Source organism: Oryza glaberrima, chromosome 1, assembly GCF_000147395.1.
Source record: "Oryza glaberrima chromosome 1, OglaRS2, whole genome shotgun sequence".
Taxonomy (NCBI): Eukaryota; Viridiplantae; Streptophyta; class Magnoliopsida; order Poales; family Poaceae; genus Oryza; species Oryza glaberrima.
In genome coordinates, this window is record NC_068326.1 from 14631033 (window position 1) to 14645240 (window position 14208).

At 43.3% G+C, this 14208-nt stretch overlaps 1 protein-coding gene across 1 annotated transcript; it reads left to right on the forward strand.

Annotated features, from left to right (window-relative positions):
• The first annotated feature begins 13098 nt into the window (after positions 1 to 13098).
• Positions 13099 to 14123, forward strand: LOC127772801 (uncharacterized). The gene has a single exon (XM_052298813.1). It carries the CDS (start codon positions 13099 to 13101, stop codon positions 13975 to 13977), a length of 879 nt encoding a protein of 292 aa, XP_052154773.1. The 3' UTR covers positions 13978 to 14123.
• Positions 14124 to 14208: the final 85 nt, after the last annotated feature.

Genomic DNA, 14208 nt, shown 5'->3' on the forward strand with positions numbered 1-14208 from the left:
TTAGTATGAATGTGTTGTATCTTTTTGTTTGCTTTGTGTTTTTATTAGCCGGATTAATCTACACATAAATTAATGCTTATAGTACATATGTCTAGATATGATGAAATTATACGTGGGTCTTTAGCCCACGGGAGACATGCATGCCTGTGAAACCACCTTAAAATAATTAATGCTCTTCTAATCAATTAAGGTCATGTTTGATTCAGCTTATAATTATTATAATATGGATTATTTTAAGTAAGCTACAACGAACATATAGCTTATTATAATAGATTATTACAATCTATAAGCTAGATTACTATAATCTGGTAATCCATTCTAAAGGTGCTTTTTTAAATTATTGGGTGGCTAACAACTAACAAAAAGCTAATAATCCAGATAAACAAACAGCTAACAACTATGTCAGCTTATTATAAACCAACTTATAGTAATCTGGGTCAATAATCTAGATTACAATAATATTAAGCTGAAAGAAACATGGCTAAGTAATGCGTGTGAAGAGAACTAAAGGAACACACGTGGGAAACCCACCGCCTCCCCTCTCACCGGATCTGGTGGAGGGGAGAGCGCTGCCTCTGCCGCTGCCTCCCCTCTCGCTGGATCTGGCGTTAGGGAGCCCACCGCCGCCGCCGCCACCACCGCCTTCGCTAGGCAGCCGCTTCAAGAGAGAGGGGAGGCAGAGAGACACACGAGAGAGAGCGAGCGCCGGGCGAGGGAGAGAGCGAGCGCCAGGCGAGAGATGTGCGAGAGAGAGGGGAGGCATAGAGACGCGAGGGAGAGAGACGAGAGAAATGGATAGGACGCAAGCGCTGGATGGGAGTAGATAAGGATGGCGCTCGGTTCACCGGCTCGGCTCGGTTTGGTATAGATGAATACTCTGCCGCGTTACCGTGGAAAATTAAGTTTCATAATATATACAAATAAGATGCAATATGATTATTAAAACTAAAATAAATTGATATTTATGAATTTTGATCCTAAAAACAAGTGAGATCGCATAGTGTTATGAGAGAAGAAAAAAGAGACAATTTGAACCATAGACCTATCATCCAAAGACTAAAAATAATTGGGGTGATGTGACTTAATGAGAAAAGAGAGAATAGCATTAATTATATTTAGTGGATTAGATGAATTATATAAGTATATATACATAGGATTATATGTGTCGGTACTTATAAGTATAAGTGCCTTTTTTTTTTAAGAACTGGCATCCATAGTGTTTAAAGATGCTAGTTCTATATTTTTTCATCACGGATGTGGATCTATAGTGTTTAAAAATGCTAGTTCTATATTTTTTTCATCACACGGATGTGGGAAAAGTTTATATGTGTCGGTTTTACCTACGAGCAATTTCCTATAAGATATGAAGTATTTTGTAGCAGTGGTGTTGTGCGTCCTTTAGAACTAAACCATCAGTACGTTTCGACTATGTTTCGTGTTGATCTATTCACATGCAGTGCTGTCGTATACATGTATAAATCATATACATGTGAGATGGATCTATTGATATACATGCATGTTTAGTGTACCCACATGTGCTTAATTATATTTCCAATTAGTGTAGCCCAGCTAACTAACTCGATCAACGTACACCAATGCAAGTCGCCGGCAAAATTCTTGCCTTTCTTTTATGCGAGTGTTGAGCGTCTGCAGATCTCTGTCACGGGATTAATGTGAGCGGATGTCAGATTACAGATAGATCCTGACTTTATCAGCAGGGCTGCAGGCAAGTGGCAACCACCAGCCCGAGCTATTAAGGGGGATCATCATGATAGGATGTCAACATTTCAACGTCTCTCGTCTCCGATCCTACGCAAGAATCTGTTTTAGTACGTAGTGGTGCTTGTTCCGTTAATCTGAACGTACACGGGCAACATGCTTGCCCTTCGATGATAGTCCACTTTAATTAATTTAGGTGTTGGAAGAAAAATACATAGGATCACAATAATTTAATTCAATTTCTACTTTCATTGTCATATTTTACGTTGTAGTTTGTACAACTGTAGTACTGATTAACAGGTGCCCGTCTGTACGATATTATGTTAGTTTCATATAGGGCCCACCTTTTGGTTTTAGGGGTTAATTTTACCCAATTTTTTTGAACAGAAGATAACTATTTTTACACATCAAATTTCATTTAAGATTCTCAAATTCATATTTTTGGAGATGAAATTTAGCCAATGTTGTTGGTGATGCTATTAATTGGGTAAAGTACATTTTTGACGTCTAACTTGCTCAAAGACTAATTTTCTCCCTAACTACAAAAAGCAATTATTTTTCACCCAGAACTTTTAAAGCTGTATAAAAAAAACACCCTCAGAAATATATAGAGTGGCTAGTTAACTCACAGCTAGCGCACAAATTTTGACAATTTAACCCTTTGCAAAACTATTTTTACAAATAAACCGCCGTCAAAACTTATTTCAAAACTGACCCTTCTGTTCAACGCTAAATCGTGTGGCGCTAAATTTAGACACCTTAGCGCCAAATAGCATAGCGTTGAATGTACGTTGGCACGCTGACTTAGCCTCCCATCTGCGGTGGTACGGTATTCAGCGCTAGTTGATGTAGCGCTGAGGTGTCTAAGTTCAACACCACATGATTTGGCGCTGAAAAAAAGGATCATTTTTAAAATAAGTTTTGGCGGCGGTTCATTTGTAAAATTAGTTTGTTTAAAAGGCTCAAATTGTGAAAACTTGTACAGATAGCGCTCCTTTTCTAATTCCCACTATATATGGATGACGTACGGTTTAGAGGAAGGAATTTACATCTTCTAGTTCGAGTAGTACCTTTTTCTACATTAGGTCCGTTGCTTAATTAGAAAGTCTCATATCCCCATTTTGTGTCTTAATTAGGGGAGTGCGGGGTTTTTGAGTTCTTGGCCACTTCTTTGGAGTTAATTTTACCTACTTTTAATTGGTACTTGGGACATTTGCATTCGTACGGTTGGGGATAACCAGGTACTTTATATGTTCCATAAAAAAAAACTCAACTAAGTCCAAATTCATTGTTTTTAGTGATGGAGGGAGTATTTATTTTTTTTTCAGATGTAATACACATGGTAACTAAAAACAAAGAGAGATAGTTGAACCCTAGCTCAAAAATATTTACTGCCCCGTTCTACAATAACTTCAATTTTGTACATAAATATAGATATAGCCTATACCAGGTTCATATATAAAGTGAACTTATTTTTGTATGCAAGTGGTACTAGTTACAGTCCCGTTGAAATTTGCAAGGCACTTAAAATGCTACATAAACAAATTGTTGATTTTGAAAGTTAACAATAAAGAAATAATCACTTTGCGATGTATATGTATTTAGGGACCGAACCAACGTAGACTTCTACTGGTCTAGACACAAATAACTTCTAGCATGGGCCATGTGTACTCTATTTTATAATAGGCGACATAAGTACCTCTTGAATTGTGACACTAGCAGGTGAGTTGTATTGAGAATTGCCTAATATATTAGGGCAATTTAGTTGCTATAGTTATAGATGGCCATATAGCCCGCCTGGCCTAGGCACGGTCCGAGGCGATTGGGCCGGCACGGCGCGTGCCGTGCCGTGCCTGCCCACGGGCTGAACCTCAGGCCCAGGCACGGCCCAGCACGCATCGGGCCGGCACGGCACGCCTGGCACTTCGTGCCGTGCCGTGCCTGCCCACGGGCTGAACCTCAGGCCCAGGCACGGCCCGACAGCAGTCGTGCCGGGCCGTGCCGGCCCGACAGCACGATGAGCCCACCGTGCCCGGGCTAGCCCAGGCACGCCAAACACTAACTGCCACTTGTTCACTTCAGTGTTGCACATACATATCGAAAATGCAATGTCCATCACAAAAATCAGCACAAAACCATCCAATTCACAAGTTAACATATCACAATATCACAAGTCTCAGATTACAATATCACAATTCACAAGTTATAGTATGTGCAATATCACAATTCAATTCTCTAACTCAACTACTAAGTCTCACAATTCACAACTCAAGTCACAAATCCACAAAACACTTTCAAATACTAAGTCTAACAGTTCACAAATCACAGTTCAAACTCAAGTGATCAAGTCACAAATACTTTCAAAAATAATAGTAGCTGTGTAGTGCAATGGCTGCCTCATTAAAAACCTTTCTAGGTAAAAACTCACACCTCGTGAGAAAACCCTAGAAAGGAAAAAAGAGTGCAGCCCATAGCTTTCATCTAACTATCATATTAAAGTCCAAGTCCAGTACAATCATCCAGTTCCAGTGGCACTGCCACTGGTTACATCATCAAGACACAAATTCTCAAATGATTTTATAAGCTCTACATTCTCAGCAGTGTGCTGCAACTTCTTGTCTACCTGCACCTAGTCCTTGATCAATGCCAAAGCTTGCACCATGTTAGGACCTAGACGCTGTCGTCGCTCCTCGATGATCCTGCCAGTTAAGCTAAAAGCAGACTCCGACGATATAGTAGAAACAGGAACAGTCAAGACATCTCTAGCTAATATGGACATAATAGGATATGTGTGTTTGTGCTCATGCCACCAGTTTAGGATATTGAAGTCATCGTCGAATTGGTTGACAGTGTCACAATCAAGATAGGCAGACAACTCAGAGTCATTCAAGTTAGCATTAGAAGAAACAGCTTGAATCAAAGCAGTAGCAGAAGTTCTCATGGAAAATGGACCAGCACCAAGTCCAGAACTTGGACTGGCACCAGCACCAAGTCCAGGTTCTGGACTGGCACCAGCACCATGTCCAAGTGCATCACTGGCACCAAAAATCTTTCCTCAAGCTGTCTTTTTCTTACTAGCAGTACTGCCTGGGGTTGTTCTTTGCAATCTCATAGCACCAAACTTACTTTCATACTTAGAAAAATGTCAGACAATGCAGCCCTAACCTCAGTTAAATAAGTAGAGTAATGAGAGGTCAAAATTTGTGACATAATTTATAGAACATTGCTAAAACCTCTGATCTTAGCCCTAGGATCCAAGATAAAAGCAAATGAATACAGAAATGGAATCTCAGACCAGTATACCAAGAACTTACTTTTCATGGGAACAACAACATTTCTAAAGTTAATATCATTCTCATAAGTGTTAAGATGTCAGCAATCTCAAGAATGTGATGCATAATTAATGGAGATGTTGGATAATAAACACCAGACAAAATAACAGTTGAATCATAAAATTGTTCAAGGAATAAAAGCACAGTTTCAGCAATTGTCTAGTGCAAATCAGTAAGCAATAGTCTACCATTTTCCCTAGGATAATGAGTTTCAATAAACAATGAAAAAAGCTCCTTATGTGGGAAGAGATGCTTAAGCATTAGATAAGTTGCATTCCATCTAACATCCATGTCCAAACCAAACTTACGAGGTCGAACACCCTTAGCAATACACTAGTTTTTGTATAAAGCAATGCGCTGATAAGATGCATTCACAAATGAGATGGCTGTTCTAAAATCTTGAAGCATGTGTTTGAAAACTTCTAGACCAGTCTTAACAATCAAGTTGATTATATGACATGCACAGTGCTGATGCAAATATAAATCACCAACATAAGCAGACAACTTAGGTTTTAGAAAATCCATTGCCTTAGTATTAGAAGAGGCATTGTCTAGAGTAATAGAAAAAACCTTATCAGTCAAACCATATTCTTCAACAACAGAAAGCACACGTTCAGAAATATTCTCAGCAGTGTGCTTCACATCAATCAGCACCAGACCCAAAATCCTTTTCTCTAATTGCCAATCAGAATTAACAAAATGAGCAACAACACTTAAATAATCCTCCTTAGCATTACCAGACCATATATTAGATGTCAAAGCAACAGAGTTAACAGACTTGAACCTCTCAATAAGCATAGCACGACTCTTGTTAAAGTACTTAAAAACATCTCTACTAATAGTTTGCCTAGAGACAGCATGGAATCTAGGGTTATGAGCATTCTGAATGTACTTTTCAAAAGCAGGAGATTGACCAAAATTAAGTGGCAGATCCTCTACAGCAATCAATTTAACCAACTCAGATCTAGCATAATCAGGATCATATTCCCATGGACGAACAGTACCATCAGCATTGTACTTAAGCATAGACTGAGACAAATTACTAGCAGTTCTAGGTTTGCATGACTTGAGATGTCTAAGCAAATGACTAGTGCCACCAGATGAATGAGCAGACAAAGTTTTTTTTGCAGTGATTGCATTTAGCAGAAACGCGAACCTGCGCGCTATTGCGTGATTCAAAGAGTTCTTCAAAGTCATCCCATACCTTGGATGATCTTGGCCGCTTGTTGGTAGCACTGAAGTCGGTGCCGGACGGCGCGCCTGTGCCACCATCACCGTCACTGCCACCAGTACCGTCCACGTCCGGCTCCGACTCCGGCTGCGACCCATTGAAGTGAGGAGGTGACGAAGTGATTCCGAACACCTGCACGCGTTCCTCCTCCAAGTCATCTTCGTCATCACCCCGCATCCCCATCAACCTCAACTCGTGGTTGCAAGAGGATGGATCGTCCATCGTCGGCACTCCGGTTCCTCAACGGCGGCTACCGCTCAGCGACCTGCAACACACACGATAAGCCTCATCCCTTCAGCTCCAGGGTTCTAGAACCTACTACTACCATCACCAATGCACAGAATGAGAGAAGAGAGCAGTTAGGGACCAGAGAGAAGTAGAAAACCAAGAGAGGAGAGAGGAGCAGAGATAGGTGTGTATGGTGTACCTGCGCATCCGGAGCACCGGAGTTGCTGTTGATGATAGAGATCGACGGATCTACGAGAAGAAGAGAGCAGAGACTGGGTTTGGGGAGTGATCTGACAAAGAGCTCACGGAGAAACGGCGAGCGGGCGAGAGTGGCAAAAAAAATGAAAAAGAAAGAGGAAATCGAGAGCACGGCCGACGATCCGAAGACTGGAGAGGAAGAGATGAGACAAGGTCACAGATCCAGCGAGGCGGCGACCCTCGGTGGTAGATCCGGCGAGGCGTTCATCAGAGATGGCGACGAGATGGAGGCGTGGTCGCGTGGAGGTGGAGGCGTGGATCGACGGAGGCAGAAGCGGAGGCGGAGCGGTCAAGGTGGTGGCGGAGGCGGAGGGGGAGGCGTGCGTGGATCGGCGGAGGCGGCTAGGGTTAGGGTTAGGGTTGTGAGGGAGACAACTGGCGGAGGCGAGAGGACGCGGCGGCCTTTATATATGAGGTGCGAGTGCGCGGCGGCGGCTCCCGATGGGCCTCGTCGGGCCGTGCCTACCGTTATATAGGCCTGGGCCGTGCCAGCCCGGTCGTGCCGTGCCGGCCCAGCATGCTGCTGCGGGAGCCCAGGCACGGCCCGGCTGTCGGGCCAGGCCGGCATGGGCACGAACACTGACGGGCCGGGCCGTGCTTGGGCCGGGCCAAACGCCCGTGCCTTGGGCCGGGCTGTCGGGCTGCGGGCCATATGGCCATCTATAGCTATAGTACGCTAGTTATATATTCTCCCCGTCTTATAAAAAATAATCAGCCAAAGAAAAAGCCAAATTTTAAATTTTCTAACTTAATTTTGAGATATTTTCAACATAGTTTCTTTTTCACCATTGGCTTTTAAGTCATAAGAACATATATATAAAAATTTTACCTACAAATTTATTTTTATTCCCTAATAAGCCGTTTTGGCTTATTAGGGAAAAAGCCAACCGATGGGGACCAAACTTATCATATATGAGATGTGGCACACTTAAGTATGATGAGTTTGAAGTGTGTGCCTGAGAAAAAGTGGTGCTAAAATCTGATGAGGCTTGCCCATTTGGTTTCTGTTTTCTCGAAGAACTAAGGCTAAACGTGCCTGAGAAAAAAAATCAGTAGTCATAAAACAATTCGGGTTAAGGGAAAAATATTTTAGTGGTTCCATTAGCTGACAATTAATTTACTGCAACCAAACCACAGGCAAGTTCTCTTAGGCCAGGCGAGTGGAAAGATCTCTCGGGGCAGCAATCAAACAAACAAGATCCAGCCCTTGTATAGGACAGCGACTAAGCAGGCTTGTCCATGCGTCTAACCCTAGACACAAACGATACAACAACAAATATAAGACATGTAGCAACTATATATTTTGATGTCCATTTGTCCTTTAACTCCTTACCCATAAAAATCTCCAACACCCAATCTGATTTGCGTCTGTACATGTCCTTATGGCTTTACCTTAGGAGCGAACGATCACAAATTTCCTTAATCTCCAATAATGGCTTCGGTCGGAGCTTATGATTTCCGCAGATTTTGAACCTTGAGGATTATTCTTTATTGGTTTATAGCATTAAAGGTTTTTTAAGCATGATTTATATTTTTTATGTTTACATAAGAATTCTAAATAAGACGAATGGTAAAAGTCAACACTAGTCGTATATTAAAAAGCATATAGTAAGCATATAGTAATTTCATCAATTAGGTGGGAATCACGAATATGCATGGTTGGACCATTTGTCAAAAAAGAAAGTTAACTTTTCTTTATGCTTAAATTGCAAGAAAGGCCCGGCATTTAATATATTAAAAGCAAACTGAAAAGCTTGGAGAGAGTGGCGCAACTCGGTATGGCAAGAACTAGTTCATACCCCGCGCTTTGCTACAGAATATGTGAATGAATATATATTACATTATAGAAAATAGGTATATGTTTAAATAATATGAAATGATGAGTAAACATTACTTACATATTGATTTCTAAATATACAATAAAATGATAATCTTATGTTACGTTTGCATGAGATTTAAATAATCTAGATAATAATTGCTAGTAGGTGATGATGTGGTACACTTGCATTGTGATTTAAAATACTTTAGATAATAATTACTAATGGGTGATGATGTGACATATTTGCATATTGAGATTTAGAAGTAAGTAGTATCAACTACTACCTCCGCTCTATATTAGTAGCCGCTTTGACTTTTTGCGTGCAACGTTTGACCATTCGCCTCATTGGAAAAATTAATACATATATAGAAAATAGGAGTTATACTTAGAGTACTTTTGGTAATAAAGCAAGTTACAAACAAAATAAATAATATTTTCATAATGTTTTAAATAAGACAAATGATCAAACGTTACAAATAAAAACTCAAAGCTATAAGTATTTTGGGAAAATATAGATTGATACCTGAAACGAGCAATTACATCACAAGCTATGGATCGCATCCTCGACGGAGCTCTGTTCAAGCAGATTATTAAGACATTTTTGGGTAAATCTTTGATCAATTTATTGTCTCTATTTGAACTTATAACCTGTAAGGTGGCTGATTGTCTGGCCTCTTTCGTTGTTGTTGCCGCGGCCTCTGGCTTAATTACCATGTTTTTTTATTTATCTTTGCAGCCTACCACTAATTTCTTTTACTTTCGATACGGCCTAAACTCAAAGCCGTGAACAATGACAAGAATTGACCTTACCGATACCATCGAACAAAAATATACATTAGCATGCTTTAATTTGCTCATGTTTGCACCTGCGTCGCTTTCGCGTCCACGTGTAACGTACTTGTCTCGCCCATGTGGGCCTGTGGCTACGCATGTGTAAAAAATCCATCAAACCAGCAACATAGCCAAGGGCGGTGCCATTAATCGGCTTGTTGCTGTTGACTGTGCTGCAGGCGCCAGATGGTGGTCTTGTCGACAAAGCGATCGATCGAACCGTTTGTTCCTAACACACTAGTACAGTACCGGAGTCGAACACCTAACAGCTAGCCATCCAGCTGTACGTCATCGGGCCAAAGTTTAATTGGTAGATAGCCTGCGAGCTAGACAGTGCAGTGCACGCACCGGTACACGAATCCAAAAGAATAAACTCCAATATATAATGATGATGTTGTTCGTGTCGTGTGGACCAAATTAAGCCAAAGCAGTGAATCAGTATGGTCGATCTCGGACGGTGGTTGTGTGTACTTGTGTGTTGGCCCAGCAGCCACGAGGCTAAGCTAGGCATGACTTGTGGTTGAAGCTAGCTGTACGCTTAATGCATGGTACGGTTTAATTAGATGAATGCATGCTGGAGTGTGATTGATATGCTTTTCGAGCTTTTGCCTTAGTTTCGGGCGCGTCGTCCATGCACGTACGTGTCGCACTCGCACTAGCTACTAACTCGATCGATCGCGTACGTAGGACGGATCACTGATGTACACATGATTGATTATTTAGTAGTAGTAGTGTCGGCAAGCGTACGATGTGTTGTGGATCACCTCTCGATCGATCGTCACGCTCGCTCCCCGCGCATAGGCCGCCGGTTGGTGGTGAGGTCAGGCCACCGGCTGCTGAGGCTGTGGGGCGTGGGCTGTCACCGCAACGCCACACTCGTCGCCCATCCACGCGTATCTGATTTGCAACCCTTAACTTCAACCATAGAACTTAGGACTTGTTTAATTTCTAAACAAATTAGCCCAAAAAACATCACATCGATTTTTGACACATGCATGGAGTATTAATATAGATAAAGAAAAAACTAATTGTACATTTTGCATGGAAATCGCGAGACGAATCTTTTGAGCCTAATTAGTCCATGATTAGCCATAAGTGTTACAGTAACCCACATGTGCTAATGACGGATTAATTAGGCTTAATAAATTCGTCTCGCGGTTTCCATGCGAGTTATGAAATTAGTTTTTTCCGAGATCCGATCAAACGTCCGATGTGACACCTCAAAATTTTCTTTTCACGAACTAAACACACCCTTAGAATATAAAGGCACTTCCAACTAGTGAAACGGTTTATTTTATCTTCCTGAACGATTTAACGATGGTTTTGTTTTATATGACAATTATAAAACAAAATAAGACATACATATCAGTGATATTTTTTATCATACAAATAAAAAAATTATGTGGGACCCATATATCAGTCAAATAAGAAAAATAAAAAGTAAAGTGACCCACTTTCTCTACCACAATCATCAGTCCTCTCTAAGATAAAAAGTAAAGTGACCCACTTTCTCTACCACAATCATCAGTCCTCTCTTCCCTCTCTAACCTGTAGTGGCAGTAGTATAGCGTATGGTGGAGCCTAACCAGACAACAGAGACTTCTGCAGTTGCTGCCACCGGGGCAGCAGATTGAGCCGACAATTGGGGACCAAAGAGGCCGATTCAACATTGACACCCATGCTCTCGATAAGGCCAGCGGCTATGTGGCTCTTACGCTTGGGAAGGAAGAGAGGAGGATGAGAAGCGGCTCCTGGTGTGGCCCATCCAAATCCGAATAGCTTGACCTCTTCGAGCAACCGCCAACCGGTGAGCTCAGGTGCCATGAATGGCTAGATCGACATCATGGAGGAGCCAGACCGGGAAGGTGTGGAGCAGCATGTTGTGTAGCCGAAGGCCGTGGCGCCCTTCCGTTTCGGCTCACTCCTCAGCACGCCCATGCTACTCCTTCAGTTCCCCTGTATTGCCGTCCTCCACTCGTTGGTGAGGACGGTGGTAGTAGCGGTGAGGTGGCGATGCCATCCTAGGTGTAGCACAAGTCAATAACAGTGACATGGCAGCGGCGAAGGTCCATGATGAGTGACACAAACGGCGAGGTGAGGACGCCCCTTGGTCACAACACAAGATGGCAAGTGCGAGGGAAGGAAGGAAGGAAGGAGGCACATGCATAGGGCTCTCGTCGAGCTCGACCACTGGTCACGAGGAGGCAACGGGAAGGGCGATGAGGTGGTGGCCACGAGCAATGGAGAGATAGAGGCTTGAGCACACCATCTCGTCATCTTGCTAGAGAATCACACGAAGGTGGTGGCCACCGGAGAACGCGCTAGAGCTCACTGTCGATCTGGTGAAGTCATTGATGCAGTCGCCCACCAAATCAACACAATCGCTCCTTTCCCTGTAACCATGCATCATCCTTATTGGCTGCTGCTACTGCCTAGGTCATCACCGTACCGTTTGAGGCCGCTGCATGTCTTGTCTTCTTCCTTGCTAGTATTGCTATGTAGGGCTGCCGTAGAGGGTGTAGGAGAGAGAGCATGAAGGACATGAAGAGTTGGAGGAAGAAGATGAGGTTGACTGATGTGGATCTTATTGATGTTTTTTTCTATGATAATACCACGTAGATGTCGTATCAGCTTAAAGCATTGTCCTGTACTGTGCTGACTGTAATACTATGCAGGTCCTATATCGGTCAAAAGCACCTTGCTAACCAGTGAGGGAGGACTAATGATCCGGTTATAACAGTTGTGATAGTCAATAGAGAAATCCAATTTTTTTTATTTTTACATTTTTTTATTAAAATATTTACAAAAATAATTTTTTGTTTTGAAAATTTACAAATCTAGTCGCCTCTCTGGAAAGGCGTTTTTTAAAAATCGCCCTTCCAAAGGGCGATAGGGACCTAAATGCAAATTTTTTTTATTTGTGTTCAAACCCTTTCCACCGGTTTTAATGCTTAAATACTAATAATGCTTATTCGACACTTCAATTGATTTTAACTGGAAAAGTGATAAACTATAAAGTTGTAGATATCATCGAGATCTACAACTTTTATATAAAGTTTATCTCCATCCGATGTCGTTTAAAATGTAGATCTGAGATTTTTTTAAATAGGTTTTATATTTTGTAACAAATATTTAGATATCTAAAAGATCTTAAATGTAAAATTTGTTGTTGTAGATCTCCTCAAGCTCTACAATTTTGATATAAAGTTTTATTTCATTTGACTTTATATAATGTAATTTTAAATTATAAAATTATAGAGCTAACAAGCTGTGCTGGAAAATTTGCATTTAGATCCCTTATCGCTCTCTGGAAAGGACGAGAGGCGACTAGATTAAAAAAATTATTTTCGTAAATATTTTAATAAAAAATGTATAAATAAAAAAATTCGAGAAATGCGAATCAAAATCAGCCCATGGTTGAGGGTGGCAAATGGACCATTTCGTCCCTTTCGTCTCCCATTCTCCATCTCTATGTACTGGGCCGTGGCCCATGTCGCCTCCGACCCGAGCCCACCTCTGGTTTCGCAGGTCGCAGCACCTGATACATATGGTCTAAACTCTAAACCGGATTACTCACACTGTAACAGGACTCCACTTCAAACTCCGTTTCGTATCAGGTTTACAACTGAAACCAATTTCAGTTCGGTGTCCTGCATCCATCGTGGGCCACAACAAACCAGATGATTCGCTTCATAAAAATCGCCGCCGCCACGGACACGGACGCCACGCACACGCCGCGCGCGCTCTTTTCGCCTTCGCGCCTGGCGATCTGCGCTGCTGCAGCTGACCACTCCCGCGCATCCCCAAGCTCCGCGGCAACGCAACCAACAACCATCTGCTGGAGACCCAGCAAGGTCAAGGAGGAAGTAGAAGAAGACGGAATGGTTGTCGATCCCCCGGACGACGCCAGCGAGGCGTCCGATAATCTGCGCGCGACAGGTTTCCAGGACACGCCGACGGTGGGCGAGCTCGTCCTGCGCCACCTCCGCCCGCGTCTCCGCGGCTTCCACTGCGCCGACTGCGACGTCCCCGTCATCGGCGTCAGGGACGACCCCGCCGCCGCGGCGCCGCTGGACCTCGTCGCGCGGCACGGGGGCGCCGCCGACAGGCGCCGCGGCGAGGCGTTCTACTTCGTGCGGCGGAGGCGCTGCCGCCGGCCGAACGTGCGGCGGACCGTCGCCGAGGGAGGCGGAGGCGGTGGCGGTGCGGGCGGGCTGTGGAAGAAGAGCTGGACCGGGTCCGGCAAGTCGGTGACCGACCTCGGCGTCGTCGTGCCGTGGAGCAAGACGTGCTACTGCTTCTACCGGCGCGACGAGGGCGGCCGGCTGAGCACCTTCGGGGGAGGGTGGGTCTTGGCGGAGTACGAGATCACGGAACCCGGTACGTACCGGCGCGCCGACGAGGAGGAAGACGACGACGACTACTGGGTACTTTGCCACGTCAGGAAGACGGCAAGCAAGAAGAGGAAGCGGAATCGCTGCGATGAGGCCGTGGCTGCACGGGCTGTAGCCGGTACGGAGTCTAAGTCGTATCTCGTATGTGGGCTGACAGCGAATTGATTTGGGAAGCATTACCAGTCCGAGTCAAGAGTCTCAAAGACCCTGCGGGCACCGAGATTGTGACATACTCCGTCCTCTAGCGTTCCAAAAATATTTGTTGAATAAAGTCTTCATTTCTGGGGTTATAACCCATCAAACTAAGATATTGTCTCTCCCCATCATACTATAAGATATTTTTAAATTTTTCAAGACAACTTTCTTTTTTTGAGTTTGATCAAATTTATATAAGAA

Excerpts from the sequence above, each read along its gene's own strand:
- LOC127772801 (XM_052298813.1), top strand. The coding sequence starts at position 13,099 with ATGATTCGCTTCATAAAAATCGCCGCCGCCACGGACACGGACGCCACG.